The sequence below is a fragment of the Indicator indicator genome, chromosome 28 (assembly GCF_027791375.1).
Source record: "Indicator indicator isolate 239-I01 chromosome 28, UM_Iind_1.1, whole genome shotgun sequence".
Taxonomy (NCBI): domain Eukaryota; kingdom Metazoa; phylum Chordata; class Aves; order Piciformes; family Indicatoridae; genus Indicator; species Indicator indicator.
The window spans coordinates 445353-463458 of NC_072037.1; the positions used below are offsets into that span (position 1 = coordinate 445353).

Genomic DNA, 18106 nt, shown 5'->3' on the forward strand with positions numbered 1-18106 from the left:
TTGCAGTACCTGAAGGAGCTCCAGGAGAGTTGGGGAGGGACTTTGGACAAGGTCTGGGAGTGCCAGGATGAGGGACAATGGCTTTGAGCTGGGAGAGGGAAGATTGAGACTGGAGATAAGGCAGAAATTGTTGAGAGTGAGGCTGGGGAGACACTGGCATAGGTTGGCCAGGGAGGCTGTGGCTGTCCCCTCCCTGGAGGTGTTGAAGGCCAGGCTGGATGAGGCCTTGAGCAAGCTGGGCTGGTGGGAGGTGTCCCTGCCCATGGCAGGGGGTTGGGACTGGATGATGTTGGAGGTTCCTTCCAACCCAAACCTTTCTGTGATCTATGAATCCCCCACACCGTGTCCCCAAGTGCTGTGTCTGTTTCTCTAACTCCTCCAGGGAAGGGCTCTCCACTACCTCTCTGGGAAGCCTGCTCTAATGCTTGACTACTCCAACATCAGTGCACTCAGAAGGGACATCCTCAGCCAGATCAGGTGGTTAAGAGCCCTGTCCAACCTGGCCTTGATGAACCCAAACCTTGTGCAAATCATCCCAGCTCCTGGCCAGCTGCTGGGAATGATTATCTTCAAATCTCTGCTTTCCAGTGAGGGTGCCACAATCTTAACCTGTCTTCATAGGTTATTGAACTCCTCTGCATCTCCAGCTAAGAGAACAGCTTTGTTGTGTGCCAGACTCACAGAAGGTGAGGGTTGGAAGGGACCTCCAGAGATCATCCAGTCCAAGCCCCCTGCCAGAGCAGGGTCACCCAGGGCAGCTCACACAGGAACACAGCCAGGCAGGTTCTGAATGTCTCCAGAGAAGGAGACTCCACAAACCCTCTGGGCAGCCTGCTCCAGGGCTCCAGCACCCTCACCATTTCCTGGCTTTGATGAGGAGCGGAGAGATCCAAGGAGAGATTTTAGAACTCTAATTGCAGCTTTGAGAATTCAAGGTTCAAGAAATTCAAGACTTTAGAAGTATCAGAGCTCATCCTTTGATGTTATTCATGCAGCAAAGACAGGGAAGAGAGCAAGTTTGCTGCTGCTTTGTCTCCTGTTTGCTAAGGAGAGTGAAATAACTGCTGAGCAAATGAGCTGGTGAAGAGAGGCAGGAGCAGCCCTGCTCTGCACTGCTCACCTCAGGCACTTGGGCTTTGCCTTTCCCCACAGCTGGGGCACTCTGGGCCAGAGTTTTATTGTTTCAGTTTTCACAGATGACAGCAGATTAAGAACTTGGATGGAACTGAGAGAGAGATGCATTTCCTTGTGTAAGAGTCCATCAGCAATGCTGCATTTACAAACACCTCCAGAAGCAAAGCTGCTTCCCCATACTGCTCTTCAAATATTAGCAGAGCAGATCATATTTAGTGAGGACCCAGAGGAAGGGAACCAATCCTGTGCTGCAGGCCAGTGCCTGGGCTGCATTTCAAGGGCTTCCTGGGCAAAAGCCCCCTTCAGCTGCCTGCAGAATTGTCTCCTTGCAGCACAGCCCCCCCCAGGCCAGCTGATCTGATCACATTGCACAGTGTGGAGGACACCAGAGCTAAACCACATCCTCAGGTCTGGCAGCCTTCCCCTGGCAAAGAGCTGATCAATAATGGAGGAGCCTGGGCTGCTCTCCACTAGGGTATGGATTTCAGCCACTGCTCTTTTCATGAAAGATGCATGGAGGGAAGCTGAACACAAACCTGCAACTTAAACCCCATGCCCTGAACACCAACCCTGCTGAAGGAGAGCCTGGATCACACACAGCTGAACAACTCCTTCCCTTGAGAGCTGCAGGAGGCTGAGCTGAAGAATGCAGAGAATGCTCAGAGGTGACTGCTTCTATCACCTGTGCTTTCCATACCTGCTGGGAGCTTGCTCTGCTCTACAGAGTCACAGATTGCATGGGGTGGGAAGGGACCCTCAGAGCTCCTCTTGCCCAACCCCCCTGCAGACAGCAAGGTCACCTTCAGCGAGATCAATCACCCTGAACCGTGAGAGCTGAGAGCTGCACCCTTCTGTGCCCATCCAGCCTTTGCTTGGCCGGACTCAGTCCACCCAAGGATTAAGGAAATAAGACCTGGACCTCTGTGCTGGGGATTCAAGCAGGGCAGTAACCAGGGCAAAGATCTCCAGCAAATGGTTGACCTTGACCTGTTCAGCTCATGACCAAATCTCCTCTCATCAGAGTCTCACCTGAACAGAGCTGCACATGCAGCTTCTTTGGCTTGGGCACTACACCACTGGATGCAATTTTCTTCCCAGTGTTACCCTTGAGCCTCTCTTCAGAGGTGTTTGTGCAGGCAGCAGAGGAGCCCCCTCACAAGCAGACTTGTTCAAGTCCCAGGCACCTCTGCACTGACATCATTTAATTAACAGCTCTTAGGAAACCCAAACCCCACTCAGGGTCCTTTAACAACAAAAGAACCCTCAGAGAGCAAATTCCCAACACAGGGACAGGACAAATGGCTTCTGTCCCACCCAGCCAGCACAGCAAGGGACCTCTGCCTTACCTGCAGCTGTAGGAAGGGGATGTTGAAGAACTTGTGCAGGTACTTGAGGCCAAAGCTGTTCTTCATGGAAGACTCAGCATAGCGGAAGTAGGAGGAGCCGGGAGGCCTGTGCCAGACAGGGAGAGAGAACGGAGCTGGATCCAGGGCAGGGACTGGCACCAAACTGGGGGCCAACTGACACAGCCCCAAGGAGGCAAACTTCCTAAGGTGACAGTCCCTGTCCGAAGTGTCTGTGCCCTTGTGGGCAAGGAGGCCAAGGGTATCCTGGGGTTGATTAGAAGGGAAGTGGTGAGTAGGTCAGAGAGGTTCTGCTCTCCTTCTACCCTGCCCTAATGAGGCCACATCTGGAATACTGTGCCCAGGTCTGTCCAGTCCCTCAGTTCAAGAAGGACCTGAGAGAACTGCTTGAGAGATTGCAGCACAGAGCCACAAAGCTGCTGCAGGCAGTGGAACATCTTCATGTGAGCACAGGCTGAGGGTGCACACCCCCAGCAGAGGCACTTGCTGAGCTGCATACCATGAACCATCCTCACTTGCAAGCTGACTCCTCAGCCCTCAGTGGGGGCCTGAAGGTCCTTCAGACAGAACCCCCCCTGTGCTCCTGCTGAAGGGTGGCAGAGTGTGGCTGTCACTGTGCCATAGGGCTGCCAGTCCAAAAAATGCTGTGCCAGGACACTGGGCCACTAAAGCAGGGGGCTCAGAGCTGTGCCAGCTCTTCACTGCTCAGTGAAGGTTTTGGTTTAGAACCACAGTTGTCAGGTCCTAAACAACAGCAGTGGGCACGAGACTCAGTTAAGTCCCAGAGATGAACTTGTACAGAAATTATTAAAATATGGCTTCAAGCCTTAAAGCCTGTGCCCTGTCATGGAATGATAGAATGGTTTGGGTTGGAAAGGACCTCCAGAGCTCATCCAGTCCAACCCCCTGCACTCAGCAGGGACATCCTCCACTAGATCAGGTTGCCCAGAGCCCTCACCTTGAGTATCTCCAGGGATGGAGCCTCAACCACCTCCCAGGGCACCTGTTCAGTGCTCAACCACCCTCCCGGTGCAGAACTTGTTCCTCACATCCAATCTCAATCTGCTCTGCTCTCATTTCAAACCATTGCCCCTGGTCCTGCCCCTGCAGGCCTTTGGGAGCAGTCCCTCTGCAGGCTTCTTGTAACCCCTTCAAGTACTTGAAGGCTGCTCTAAGGTCTCCCTGGAGCCTTCTCTTCTGCAGGCTGAACACCCCCAGCTCCCTCAGCCTGTCCTCGTAGCAGAGGTGCTCCAAGCCCCTGATCATCTCTGTGGCCACCTCTGGGTATCAGCATCAGTTAGATGTTGTTTCAAATGCTGCTATGGGGGCCCCCAGAGCTGGACACAGCCCTGCAGGTGAGGTCTCCCCAGAGCAGAACAGAGGGGCAGGATCCTCTCTCTCCAGCTCTGCCCACACTGCTTTGGATGCAGCTCAGGCTGTCCTTGGCCTTCTGTGCTGCCAGTGCCCACTGCTGGCTCCTGTACAGCATCTCCCCCACCAGCACCCACAAATCCTTTTCCTCAGGGCTGCTTTCTATCACCTCCTCCCCCAGCCTGGATTGACAGTGAGGATTGTTCTGACCCAGGTGCAGGACTCTGCACTTGCTGTTGTTGAACCTCACGAGGTTCACCTGGGCCCAGCTCTGCAGCTTGTCCAGGTCCCTCTGGATGCCATCTTGTCCCTTTCTGTGTGCCTGACACAGGCACAAACAAGGAAGTAACTGGGAAAATAGAAAAGTGGCTTAAAAACATAAAACTACACTAAAAGGTTCAATCTCTTGAATCCTGAGCAACAAGCAGTGCTTTCTGCTGAACAACAGAGCCACAAGGCATCTGCAGAGTGGGAATTCTTGCCTGGCTGATGGGGGTGGTGAAGGGACCTGGACATCTCTCCTATGAAGAAAGGCTGAGAGCCCTGGGGCTGTTGGGTCTGGAGAGGAGAAGGCTGAGAGGAGATCTGATCAATGTCTACAAATACCCAAGGGGTGGGTGTCAGGATGAAGGGGCCAGGCTCTGTTTGGTGATGCCCAGGGATAAGAAAAGGACCGACAGGTACAAGCTGAATCCCAGGAGGTGCCACCACAACATGAGGAGAAACTTCTTTGATGTGAGGGTGCTGGAGGCCTGAAGCAAGCTGCCCAGAGAGGTTGCGGAGTCTCCTTCTCTGGAGACATTCAGAACCCACCTGGCTGTGTTCCTGTGTGACCTGCCCTGGGTGACTCTGCTCTGGCAGGGGGCTTGGACTGGATGATCTCTGGAGGTCCCTTCCAGCCCTGGATGTTCTGTGACTCTAAGACTTGGCCATGCTCAGTGCCTGCCATGCAGGGGTGCCCTTGCAGGAAGGCAGCTGCCCCAGCTGGCTCACTTGGGGCAGGATTCTTTGGAGCAGAGAACAGCTGTGCTGCAGGAAGAGGGCTGCTCCACAAGAGAAATGCTACTCAGAAAGAAGACTTCTTAGGCAGCCTTCTGAAGGCCATGCTGGCAGCGCTCCCTGGCCCCAGGCACACAGCTGCCCAGGCCAGACTCCAGGCCAATGCCAAGAGCCCCTCCTGTGAGCTGCTGGTGAGACACCTGGTGCTGGCAGAGCCCGGGAGCCAGGCAGGGGGGCTGCGGGTGGATGGGATGGGAGCATGGCCTGAGGGCAGGGAGCAGAGGGGTGGTGCCCCGGGGCCCTCACCGGTGCAGGCTGTCGATGAGGTCGCGCACGTCGCCGGGCAGGATGACTCTGTGCTCCCCCATGTCCCGGTAGTTCCCCAGCACACACACCGGGACGTGGGTCGGCACCTTGGGCAGTTCCCTCAGGATGTAGTTGAATGTCCTTCAGCAGAGGAGAGACACAGGCAGGTGAGTGGGAGACATCATTCTGTGAGCAGCTCCATGCACAAATCAGAGCGGGGAAAGCATCAAAAAACCCCCCATTTTGGTCCAAAATCCTCCTGGAAGCTGCTTTGGCCTCTCAGAGAAAGGTCTGACAGAGCCATGGAATGGTTTGGGTTGGAAGGAACCTCAAAGCTCATCCAGTTCCAACCCCCTGCCATGGGCAGGGACACCTCCCACCAGCACAGCTTGCTCAAGGCCTCATCCAGCCTGGCCTTCAACACCTCCAGGGAGGGGACAGCCACAGCCTCCCTGGCCAACCTATGCCAGTGTCTCCTCAGCCTCACTCTCAACAATTTCTTCCTCATCTCCACTCTCAATCTCCCCTCTCCCAGCTCAAAGCCATTGTCCCTCATCCTGGCACTCACAGCCCTTGTCCAAAGTCCCTCCCCAGCTCTCCTGGAGCTCCTTCAGGTACTGCAAGGCTGCTCTGAGGTCTCCCTGGAGCTTTCTCTTCTCCAGGCTGATCAGCCCCAACTCTCCCAGCCTGTCGCCACAGGGGAGGTTCTCCAGCCCTCTGATCATCTTGGTGGCCTCCTCTGGATCCTCTCCAGCAGCTCCAGGTCCTTCTTGTGCTCAGGGCACCAGAACTGTAGGTGGGTTTGTATCCCTCCCTACTCAAAGCCAAGCAGACAAGTTCAACAATCCACTGCCACCAGCACCTCCCATCTCCTGCAGCTTTGAGCTGCAGGATGCAGCAAGATGAGCTTTGAGGCTCCCTTCCAACCCCGTGCAATGTGTGAATGTGTCCTCCAGAGCTGTGTGGGACAGCAGAAGATGCCCTTCCTGCGGCTGCCCTTGGGCTTACCGCCCCACACCCAGCAGCAGCTCCATCTGAACACAGGAGCAATTTCCACCCCCTTCACCCTGGCTTCTGGATGTTTCTCACCTCCTCAGCAGATGTGCCAAGAGAGCAGTTCATCATTTCTGTGCATCCATGCAGCCCAGGGCCTCGAAATCACCCTCACTGATACCAGACTCTGGGAATGTCTCCCTGGCACTGCCCTGTGCTGCAGAGCAGGGCTGGTAACATGCTCTGTACTTGGCACCTGTAGTGGCACTGCTGCAGGGCCTCAGGAGCTACAGTGCCCAAGGAGCTGCAGCCCACCAGAAGCTGCAGGGCTCCAGGAGCTGCAGTGCACCAGCACACAGGGAGCTGCCTGTTGCAAAGCAGCCCAGGAGTGTATTCAAAGCCACAGCAGAAGATAGAGCCAGACAAAGTAGCTTCAAGTCTTGATCAGCTCCAGAGCCCATCTGGAACAGCCCCAGAAGCCCTCAGTTTCCAGCCCAGAGGTGAGGAGCAGGTGGTGCCTTACCACTGCTTGGTGATGTCAAACATCATCACTACGCCGTTGCAGTTTTTATAGACATCCAGGAACTCTGCATCCAGAGCCATTTCTGACTCTGCCTGAGGAAACAAAGGCAAAAGCAGCAGTCAATAATCTGATTCAATTTCAGGCTTGTCCAGAACACAACTGACACACCCTCAAGGAGGCAAACTTCCTAAGGTGACAGTCCCTGTCCGAAGTGTCTGTGCCCTTGTGGGCAAGGAGGCCAAGGGTATCCTGGGGTGGATTAGAAGGGAAGTGGTGAGTAGGTCAGAGAGGTTCTGCTCTCCTTCTACCCTGCCCTGATGAGGCCACATCTGCAATATTGTGTCCAGTTCTGTCCAGTCCCTCAGCTCAAGAAGGACCTCAGGATCCTGGCCTGAGAGAGTCCAGCACAGAGCCCCAGAGCTGCTGCAGGCAGTGGAACATCTCCCTGTGAGCACAGGCTGAGGGAGCTCTGGGGCTTGGAGCTTGGAGCAGAGGAGCCTGAGGGCTGCCCTCATTGCTGGGGATAAAGATGTGCAGGGCTGGAGCCAGGCTCTGCTCAGGGATGTCCAAGGACAGTACAAGGGGCAATGGGGGCAAGCTGGAGCAGAGGAGGTGCCATGGGAACAGAAGGGGAAACTCTGTCCCTGTGAGGGTGCTGAGCCCTGGAGCAGGCTGCCCAAAGAGGTTGCGGAGTCTCCTTCTCTGGAGACATTCAGAACCCACCTGGATGTGTTCCTGTGTGATCTGCCCTGGGTGACTCTGCTCTGGCAAGGAGGCTTGGACTGGATGATCTCTGGAGGTCCCTTCCAGCCCCTAACTTTCTGTGATTCTGTGGACTTCACATAACCATCACCTAAGCAAGACACTTGGTGCTTTGCAGCTTCTATTGCCCACCTGATGCCAGTCTCTGATAATATCATGTCTCACAGCAAGGGACAAAACCCAGCCCTGCCTCTTTCCCCTGTGTGGCAAGACAATTCCATTTGAGCTCTGGGACAGAGGAGAGAGGACACAGCTCCCATTCCCCCTCTTTGCCAGCCCAAGCTGTACTTCTAATGCTTCTGCTGTATCAAGCCCAGGTGCAGCTTCTGCAAAGCTTCTCCTTCCAGGGCTCAGATCATTTATTAGTCCCTGATTTGCTTTCCATCACCTGGGTTGCAAAGTGCAGACTGGCCTCCAAGACTCCTGCTGCCCTTCAGTGCACATGGACCAATTCCCACCCACTTCCCAGGAGCCCAGGGCTGTGAGGGCAGCAGCAGCTGTGGTACCTGTGCTCACTGAGACTTTTTTTGGAAGGAAACCACAGTGTCAGGTTCTCCCCATCTGCCCACACAGATGGAGCAGGATGGGCAGCCTGCCTCAGAGGTGCCCTTCACTGGCCTGACTCAGCCCAGGAGCAAGTGCTCAGCTCTCTGCCCTCCCTCAGTCTTAACAAAGCAACCATGGAGCAGGTACCAGGACAGTGTCTGAGCTCTGAGCCCCAGGGGTACTCCCATGAGCAAGAAAGCTCTTCAAGAGCTGCAGCAGAGATCATAGGATCAGGGGCCTTGGAGAGGAATTTTCCTGTCCAGTTTTTCCAAGAGATGGCAGGGAAGTGAAGCAGCCCAAAGGGGGCTGGGGGACAGGGGCCTGTGGTCTGCCTATGCTCTGCCACAGTGTTCTGCACCAGCAGATCCAATACTTGGTGCAAGGGCCTGGAGGAAGCCTCTCTGTTTACTTTGAGGCACTACTTTGAGTAGCACTTCCATTAGCAGTTCCTCCTCTCCATTTCAAAGGGTATTGAAAGGCAATCACTGGCCCAGTTTTAAGGAGCAGCCAGAGGAAGGCACCAAGTGACTTCAAGTCTCACAAGGTATCCATTACAGAAGGACTTCCTGTGCCTGCCCAGCTGCAGACAGGTACAAAGCTCCTAAGTAAGCACCTGGGGCACCGTCAGCCCCAAAAGACAGAATGGAAAGCAGCAGGAAAGTTGTGTTGAAGGCAGGAACAGGAATAAAATGCACAAAGGAGTGAAGAGCATCAGGGATCACTCTTCCCTCCCCTCCCACCAGGCTGGCCCTGAGCTAAACAAATATAGAACTGCATGTCTATGGACCAAAGGTGCACTAGAGGCCTCCTGCTGAGAGGCTGCCATCTGTGACTCACCTCCTGAGGGTCATTCTCCAGCTTCAAACCATCTCCTCGTTTTTTGCATTTTCCTTAAAGAGAATTGTAAAAAAAAAAAACAACAAATTATGTTGGGCAGAGGACTTCAGGATGGGTCTGGACAGGAGCACAGCACTGTGAACACAACCTGGAAGCAGATCCAACCTCTACTGTAAGCATGGGGGGTGAGGAGAGGTGGGACAGGCATGGCCTGCTGAGCAGCCCCAGGAGCCCTGTTGAGGAACAGCAGCTAGCCTGGGTCAGAGAGACACAGGAGGAAGGTCTGGGCCCATGCCCTTCACAGCCTAAAGTCATGCCTGAAGGACACAGGGACTGGTGCCCCCCTGAGCACAAAGGGAAGCTGGTTTGCTGCCTTTTGTGTTTCATTAGAGTTGAAGCAAGAAGGTCATGGGGCTGCTGTGACTGCAGCCTCCCTGAGCAATGTGAGCACCTGAAGCAAGGAACTGTGACCCCAGAGCCCTCTGGGTGCTTTGGGCTGACTTGTGGCCAAGTCAAAAGAAATCAAAAAGGGGTGGCAGCAGACTGAGGATTTACAGACAAAAGAGAACTTACACAAGGAAAAATGGAAGCAAAATCAAAGCAACTGTGGCAAAGGGAGCTGTAGAGAAGCAGGTGAGACACAGCCTGCAGGTGCATGAAAGACCACAGCCAGAGGATCAGCTCTGGTGCCTCCAGCAGGAAGGAAACCGTGCAGAGACACCATCCAAAGCCACATGGGCCAGAGACAAACAAAGAAAAGTGAGCTAGAGGAGAGGTGAAGCTGATTGAACTCACAGGGAAGTGCAGGAGGCAATAGGTTAAGACACCTGGAGAAGGCCCTAGAGAGTCACTTCAGAGATGTGTCCTGCAGTCCCGCTGGGTCTGTGCAGCTTCCTCCCCAACCCATCTGCTGCCTCTGAGGCACATGGAACACAGCCCTTGTGCCTGGAGAGCAGATGCCAGGAGACATCTTCTCCGACAGCTTCAATCAGCACTTCAGTAAGGTCACAACAAAGTACTGCTAGCATTTAACTCAGCACCCCCACAAAAAAGAGTGGAGGGGTATAAACCTTAGGCTCCCGCAAAATTTTGCATTCCACCAGTTGGGCTGAAATCAACGTCTGCAAACCTGCAGATGGAGGAGAAGACAGCAGGTACCTGTCCCCACAGCTAGCAGAGTGGCAAGTGTGCAAGGTCCTGCAGCTGGGGCAGGGCAATCTCAAGCACAGATCCAGGCTGGGTGGAAGTGGCTGCAGAGCAGCCTGGAGTCGAGAAAGCCTTGGGGGTGACAAACTGCCCAGGAGCCAGCAATGGTCCCTGGCAGCCCAGCAGGCAGCTGTGTGCTGAGCTGCATCCAGAGCAGGGAGAGCAGCAGCACAGGGAGGGGATTCTGCCCCTCTGCTCTGCTCTGCTCACACCCCACCTGCAGCACTGCCTCCAGCTCTCGGCCCCCTGCACAAGAAGGACCTGGAGCTGCTGGAGAGGGTTCAGAGGAGGCCACCAACATGATTAGAGGCTGGAGAACCTCCCCTGTGGCGACAGGCTGGGAGCGTTCAGCCTGGAGAAGAGAAGGCTCCAGGCAGACCTCAAAGCAGCCTTCCAGTACCTGAAGGGGCTCCAGGAGAGTTGGGGAGGGACTTTGGACAAGGGCTGTAAGTGCCAGGATGAGGGACAATGGCTTTGAGCTGGAAGAGGGGAGATTGAGACTGGAGATGAGGAAGAAATTCTTTCCAGTGAGGCTGGGGAGACACTGGAACAGGTTGCCCAGGGAGGCTGTGGCTGTCCCCTGCCTGGAGGTGTTGAAGGCCAGGCTGGATGAGGCCTTGAGCAAGCTGTGCTGGTGGGAGGTGTCCCTGCCCATGGCAGGGGGTTGGAACTGGATGATCTTGAAGGTCCCTTCCAACCCAACCCATTCTGTGATTCTATGAACCAGGTACTGTGATTTCCTGGTGTAGACACCCAGGACATCTTTCACCTTCTGCCCCAGAAGCTTAGTGTGGAACATTCTGTGCAAAAAATCCTCACCCCCCAGGCCTGTTTGGAGCCTGTCTGTTCACAGCAGCTTTACCAAACACTAAGCACTGCACAGGGACTCACCCTGCAGGAGCTCTCTTTGAGGCACTGAACACCTCCCAGCTGCTACTGACAGCAGTTAAGATCTCTGCTTCTGACTGAACCTGGCCTGTGTTTTCCTAGCCTAAATAACAGTGAAAGAACTAAATTACCAAGGCAGAGTCTTGGAATTCCTTCTTCCTAGAGATTCCTCATGTCAATGCCAGCAGAACCTGTTGGCAGCTTGGGTGCACCTGCAAAAAACCCTCCATTGACTCTTTAGAAGACTCTGCCACACTGGGATCAAAATAGCTGCTGCCAACTGTTCCACTGCTGATTCCCAGGGAGCAATTGCTGTCAAATTCATGGTCCTGCCAGGTGCTGTTGTGGAACAAAGTGTCTGGTTCCTTCTGCAGACAGGTGAAGCAGTGAAAAGTCACAAAGCACTCAGGCACTCAGCAGCTTAAATGCTGTGGGGTAAGGCAGCAGATTCCCCCCTACCCCCCTGCAGTCAGCATGGCTGCTGGGCTGCCTCTGTGCAGAATGTCTGCTCCCCTTGTGCCACCTTACTGCTGACATCTGAAAGGGGCAAACCCTGAATCCTGATCCTGCCCCATCCCTGCAATGTGCTTCCCAGGGGGATCCAAGTTTAGACTCTGACTCCTGCCAGGTATGGGAGGCCGGGACACAAAGGCCTTTTCCCACTTCCAGGCTTTTCAGGTCAGTGGCATTCCTGTGGCTTCCCTGAACATCAAAACTGCAATTTCTGGAGTTCCGGCTAAATTCTTCCTAGCAGGACCTGAATTTTCAGGGATTAAACCAGAGGGCAAACAGCCACAAATACTCTTCACAGTTCCTCCTGTGCCAAGCAATTGACGTTCTTTCTAAGCTGTACACATCTACAACCAGTGCTCTGAGCCTGACCATGGCCTCACAGGCCTGTCCCTGCTTTGGGCTTGATGCATGTCTCAAGAAGGAGGAGGAAAGTCCTCACATGCTGCTCATCACAGCTCCAAAGGAGGTCATCTCCCAAGGAGCGGCAGTTGAAGGTGCATGTTTGGACACAGTCACGCACAGCTCTACTTTTGGAACCAAAACTGCAGGAAGAGCCAGATCAGATGCTTCTTATGAGGAAAGGCTGAGGGAGCTGAGAGCAGCCCTGCAGAGAAGGACTTGGGGGTGCTGGTGGGGGAGAAGCTGGACAGAAGCCAGCAATGGGCACTGGCAGAACAGAAGGCCAAAGGGAGCCTGGGCTGTATCCAAAGCAGTGTGGCCAGAGATGGAGAGAGGGAATCCTGCCCCTCTGCTCTGCTCTGGGGAGACCTACACTGCAGTGCTGCGTGCAGCTCTGGAGCCCTCAGCACAGGAAGGGCTGCTGGAGCAGATCCAGAGGAGGTCACAAAGATGATCAGGGAGCAGGAGCACCTCTGCTATGGGGACAGGCTGAGAGAGTTGGGGTTGTTCCTGTACTCAGCTCTGGTCAGGCCACACCTTGAGTCCTGTGTCCAGGTCTGGGCTCCTCAATTCAAGAGAGATGTTGAGGTACTGGAAGGTGTCCAGAGAAGGGCAACGAAGCTGGGGAGGGGTCTGGAACACAAACCCTGTGAGGAGAGGCTGAGGGAGCTGGGGGTGTTCAGCCTGGAGAAGAGGAGGCTCAGGGCAGACCTCATTGCTCTCTACAACTACCTGAAGGGAGGTTGTAGGCAGGTGGGGGTTGGTCTCTTCTCCCAGGCAAGCAGCAGCAGAACAAGAGGACACAGTCTCAAGCTGTGCAGGGGAGGTATAGGCTGGATGTTAGGAGGAAATTCTTCACAGAGAGGGTGACTGCCCATTGGGATGTGCTGCCCAGGGAGGTGGTGGAGTCGCCGTCACTGGAGACGTTCAAGAGGAGACTGGATGAGGCACTTAGTGCCATGGTCTGGTTGATTGCTTAGGGCTGGGTGATAGGTTGGACTGGGTGATCTTGGAGGTCTCTTCCAACCTGGTTGATTCTATGATTCAGCCTGGAGAAGAGAAGGCTCCAGGGAGACCTTAGAGCACCCTGAAATTGCTACAAGGCGGCTACAGAGGGATTGTTCCCAAAGGCCTGCAGGGACAGGACCAGGGACAATGGCAGAGCAGATTTAGAGTGGATGTGAGGAACAAGTTCTGCACCAGGAGGCTGCTCGAACACTGCAAGAGACTGCCAGGGAGGTGGTTGAGGCTCCATCCCCGGAGATATTCAAGGTGAGGCAGGACAAGGCTCTGAGCAACCTGGAGAATGTCCCTGCTTGGACTGGATGAGCTTTGGAGGTCCCTTCCAATCCAAACCATTCCATTATTCTATGGATGGGTTCCTCTGTGACCTACTCTAGGTGATCCTGCTCTGGCAGGGGGGTTGGACTCGATCTTCTGAGGTCTCTTCCATTGTGTGTGTGATAAAGACATCAGTGAAGAGATGCAATCCATGCTGTCAAGGGCATAGTGAAGGTTGTGATGTATGAATAGGGTCCTGTGTTTAAGGTTGCACAGAGGTGTAATTTAGGAGCCTCAGTCATGTTGCAGTTTCTGAGCTTCTCTCCCCAGAGCAATGGCTGCTCCTTGTCCACAGGCACAACAGCAAGAAACCAGATCACCTTGCAGCAGTACCCTGAGCTCTACAGCTCTTACTGCACAGCAGGAGGCTGGGCTTGTGGCCAGCACCTGAGAGCCTCTGCAGCTCCACATCCCATGGGTTTGTTGCAGGATAGCAAGGATTCAGCACTGTCCCCAGTGCAAGGGAGAGGCTTCTGGTCTCCATTCTAATACAGATGTCTACAGTATCTGTATGCCCTGGCTTCTCTAACTGGTGACATCTGAAGGTAGCAGAAATAGGAACTCTGAGCTTTCCTCCTTCTTGCAGCACAGGTCTGGGAGGGTGAGGGCCTGATGTAGTTTGAGGCTGGCACCTTAGCCTAGTGTCTTAAGTTATAAACAAGGACAGGAACTTTCTGGACATCTTTGGGTAAAAGGTAAATCAGATACAGAAGAATAAAATAGATATATCTCTATCATTCCATTTGCTAGCTGACCAGGGTTGTCCGTTTGTTTGCTGGACAAACTTTTCTGGCTCCTTTTCAGTTCTCTCTGTGGCTTTGCATGGCTTGCTCCCTTCTCTCTCTCCTGACCTTCCGCTGGCTCATACTGTCTGTGAGGTACTGGGAAGGGGGGTGAAGGAGGCTGCAAGCAGCCCTCTGGGCTGTCCAGGGTGGGTGTAGTTCTGTACAAGGAGATCCTTCCATTTTTTTCTGAATTGTACATATATGTAAATATATTTTGTACACACTAATTGCATTTTATACTTCTAGGTTTTAGCTTACCTTTTGTAAATACAACTTCCATTTTGCTTCTGAGTTTGGCTTTTTCTGGGTTAGCTGAGGGCAATCTCAGCCCACTACAGGGCTGAGGGAGCAGGGAGGAGAAGGAGGGCTAAGGGAGAGGGAAGGAAATCTCCAGGATGAGGAAAGTGTTTATGCTATTCAGTCAAAAAAAAAACCAAACCCACAATTTGTATGGGAAAAGATGCTGGAGGCAGCCAAGACCAGAGCTGCTCTTGCATTCAGGATCTGCTGCAGCTTTATGGCCTGCAGTAGTTACACAACTTGCTGCAAAGCCAGGAAGATGAGTCAGACCTGAGAGTTCTGCTGAGAGAGATCTTTGCTATGTTCTCTCAGCTCCAAGGGCAGCAAAGGAGTTGGCATTTACTACACACAGCTCAGTACAGCCCACAGCTGGGAGCCAGCTGAGCTGGTTGGGACTTTAACAAAGGAGCCCTGCTCCCTGTGCAGGCCCAAAGAGCAGACAGCAGGCTGCAGGGACCTGCTCCAGGGAGCATGCACTTGAGAACCAGAAATCCCAAAGTGTGAAGGGCAAGAGGAGCAAGAGAGCAGAGCAGGACCATTCCCACTGCTTCAGTGCACACAGTGACCTCACGGGCTGGAAGCTCTCACAGCACAGCTCCAAATGAAAACCTGTCTGAACAAAGGACACCAAGGCACCAGCCAGGCAGGGCCAAGAATCTGCCTCCTACACACTCTGAAAGGACAACCAGAGCACACTGCTGAGCTACAGAGGCAGGCAGGCACACTGCTGGTCGTGCCAGGAGGAAGCTCAGAGTAAAGCCACCAGAGACAAGGAGGCACACTGCTGGTAGTGCCAGGAGAAAGCTCAGAGTAAAGCCACATTTAAGTTCAGTGCAATACACCTCAAGTTTTTCAGGCATAACTTAATCAAGTGTCCCCAGGCCCTCCTGTGCACATCCAGAGGGAGACATGAAGAACAGCAACACTGCAGAGCAGAAGCTGAAGCTGCTTTACAAGACTAGAGTTGAAAACTGCACTTTCTGGCTGCACCTTTTGGCCAGTCTGGCTGCATCCCCAGATGCAGGCTTCCAAGAACACTTTCAAATATCTTCATTTCTGTCAAGGGCTCTGAATTTTCTCTAGTAAGGAACAATTCAAGACCAGGTTGGATCAGGCTTTGAGCAACCTAGCTGAGTGGGAGGTGTCCCTGCCCATGGCAGGGGGGTTGGAACTGGATGACCTTGAAGGTCCTTCCAACCCAACCCATTCCATGAATCTATGAATTCTTCCAAAATGGGGGAATACTGAAAACAAAATTAAGCCTGGAAAATAACCTCTGTGGGACTGCATGTTCTGAGCATGCATTTTTGGCAGTTTCAAAGCCAGCCTGATAAATGCAGCATTCTGCACACCTCTGACTGGGCAGTTAGCCAGGATCTGGTAGGTAAGGAAGAGGAGGGTCAGGCCTTAGCAGCATTGGAAATGTCACTACTCCAAGTCTAGAGGCTACATTAGTGTTGCTCTCACCAAAAGCATCACGCAGGAGGAACTTTTGTCCTAAACATACAGAAGGAAGAACAAAAATGTCATGAGATAAGATGAAGGATATGAGCAAGCTCTTAGTGGTTAATCTGCACCTTTCCCAGCAGCTGTCCCTACCAGGCACCCACAGCACTAGGGCAGCAGGGAAGGTTTGGTTACATAACAACACAGAGCTGTGGTCCATGACGAGGGAGCTTAAAGAGTTTGATTTCAAAAGGATCTGAAGTAGAAAGAGGAGAGTCTCTTGAGACTAACACCATCAGCGATGCAAGCAGGATGAGAGGAGGCCTCTTATCAACATCTGCACACAGCAAATCCCTTCCACTTCGCCCGGTCACAGCTCCGAGCTGAGCAGCTGACTGCTGGAAGAAGCTGTTCCCAGACATCCATGTGAGCAAACAGATGTTCTGCTCAGCTCCCAGCCCTCACCACGCTGTCCCAGGGCCTGACAGACAGGCTGCCAATGGGACTGAGTGCAGCAGCAGCTCCGGACTGAGTCAGGGTTTGCCCTCACTGGGAGTTTTGGGCTTAGGAAGAAGAGCTGCTGAAGTGCCCAGGATTGATCCTTCAGGTGACTGGCTGAAGTTTAAGCCAAAGGCTCCACTGCACAGCTGAACTCCCGCTGCTACCTTTCATTACCTTTTTTACTACTTCAAATACAATTTAGCTACCATCAAAAGTGCATTTCTCTCTTTCCCACTCCCTGCTGTACTCATCACCTTCAGTGCCATGCACTAAGGTGCAGGGGCAGGGCAGCAGTGCTGCACTTGGCTCAGCCCAGGCTGCAGCAAAGGCAGCAGCAGCCAAACCATAAACCCCATGGAACTTCAGCTTCAGGCACTTTGGTCACCAGATGTGAGGGGCAGAAACACAGAAACCAGGAGCACAACCCCCAGAGCAAGAGATGCTCACCTGCAGAGCTGCTTTCCTGACTATGCTCACAGCGGTGAGACTGGAACAGGCTGCCCAGGGATGTGGTGCAGGCCCTGTCCCTGCAGACCCCCTGTGGCTCTGGGCAGCCTGTTCTAGCTGGAGGTGTCCCTGCTGCCTGCAGGGGGGTTGGACAAGATGAGCTTTGAGGCTCCCTTCCAGCCCAATGCAGTCTGTGACTCTGTATGAGACACCTCATAAAGCAGCATTTGGGGCTAAACAGCAGCCTGAACCCCAACCCCTTCCAGCACCAGACTGTACTGCCTCCAGATGTGCACTGCATCCAGCCTGTCTTCACATCTGTTTGGGGAGGCTTTTGCTTTTTTAAAGCACCAAACTTTCTACTCTGACAGAAATGGAGAGCTAATACAAGCTGTGTTTAGACATCAGCATGCTGCCCTGGCTGAGCACTCAGTAGAGATTCTGCAGTAAATATATTGCACTTTCTGTCCTCAGCAAATGCAAGTCATTGGCTCCCCTTTCATCCTTCCCTCCTGCATCCATTACTCACTGCAGAGAGCATTCTCTCTGTTTAACAATACAGAAACAGCTCAGGAGGAGCTTCTATGAACACCAAAGAGCTTGGGAGCTGTCTAAACAGGCATCAAACTATAAAGGAGAGGAAATGAAGTTTAGAGTTCAGCCCTTCTGCATACAGCAGTAGCAGGCACTTCAGTTGTCACAGAGCACATCAAATAACTGCTGCTGAATGTTGGATTCCACCTGAAATTCAGATTCCAAACAGTGGCTCTACCACAGAAGACTTCTTGCAGTTGATGAACAAAAGCAGACATTGCTCCAAAGCACAACTTCTGAACTTCAGGTAAGTTTTCAACTACAACTGAGAAAGGACAATCCCCATCAGCAAGGAAATGAAAAATCTTACCTTTGTCAACAACATCCCAGACTTCAACTTTAACGATGTCATCAGTGGCTAAAAGCATGAGAAGAACACAAAGGGTTAGAGAAGCCTCTCAGTGGAATGGCCAACACCAAATGCTCACCAGAGAGACAAAGCAGCAAGGGAATGCCAAAAGAAATCCTGAGTGGGGTAAAAGAAAACTCAACCATAAGAACCACCCAAACATAACAACCCCAGCAGAAGGACACAGAGCTGTGGACTGAGTCCAGAGGAGGCCACAAAGATGATCCAAGGGCTGGAGCAGCTCTGCTGTGAGCACAGGCTGAGGGAGCTGGGGGTGTGCAGCCTGGAGAGGAGAAGGCTCCAGGGGGACCTTAGAGCTGCCTGCCAGGACCTGAAGGGATCCTGCAGGAAGGCTGCAGAGAGACTTTTCCTGAGGGTGTCTGAAACAGGCCAAGGGGGAATGGTTTGAAGCTGAGGCAGAGCAGGGTTAGAGTGGAGCTGAGGGAGAAGTTCTTCAGTATGAGGGTGATGAGACTCTGGAACAGGCTGCCCAGGGAGGTTG

At 53.3% G+C, this 18106-nt stretch overlaps 1 protein-coding gene across 1 annotated transcript in view; it reads right to left on the bottom strand.

Annotated features, from left to right (window-relative positions):
- The window catches only part of RABL6 (RAB, member RAS oncogene family like 6), a 66101-nt gene that overhangs the window by 33951 nt on the left and 14044 nt on the right, over positions 1-18106 (bottom strand). Inside the window, exons 3-7 of the mRNA XM_054393211.1 lie at positions 17566-17613; positions 8836-8888; positions 6691-6782; positions 5175-5315; positions 2481-2586 (exon numbers count right to left, since the gene is read on the bottom strand). Coding sequence (XP_054249186.1) covers positions 2481-2586; positions 5175-5315; positions 6691-6782; positions 8836-8888; positions 17566-17613 — 440 coding nt within the window. The remainder of the gene's footprint in view (positions 1-2480; positions 2587-5174; positions 5316-6690; positions 6783-8835; positions 8889-17565; positions 17614-18106) is intronic.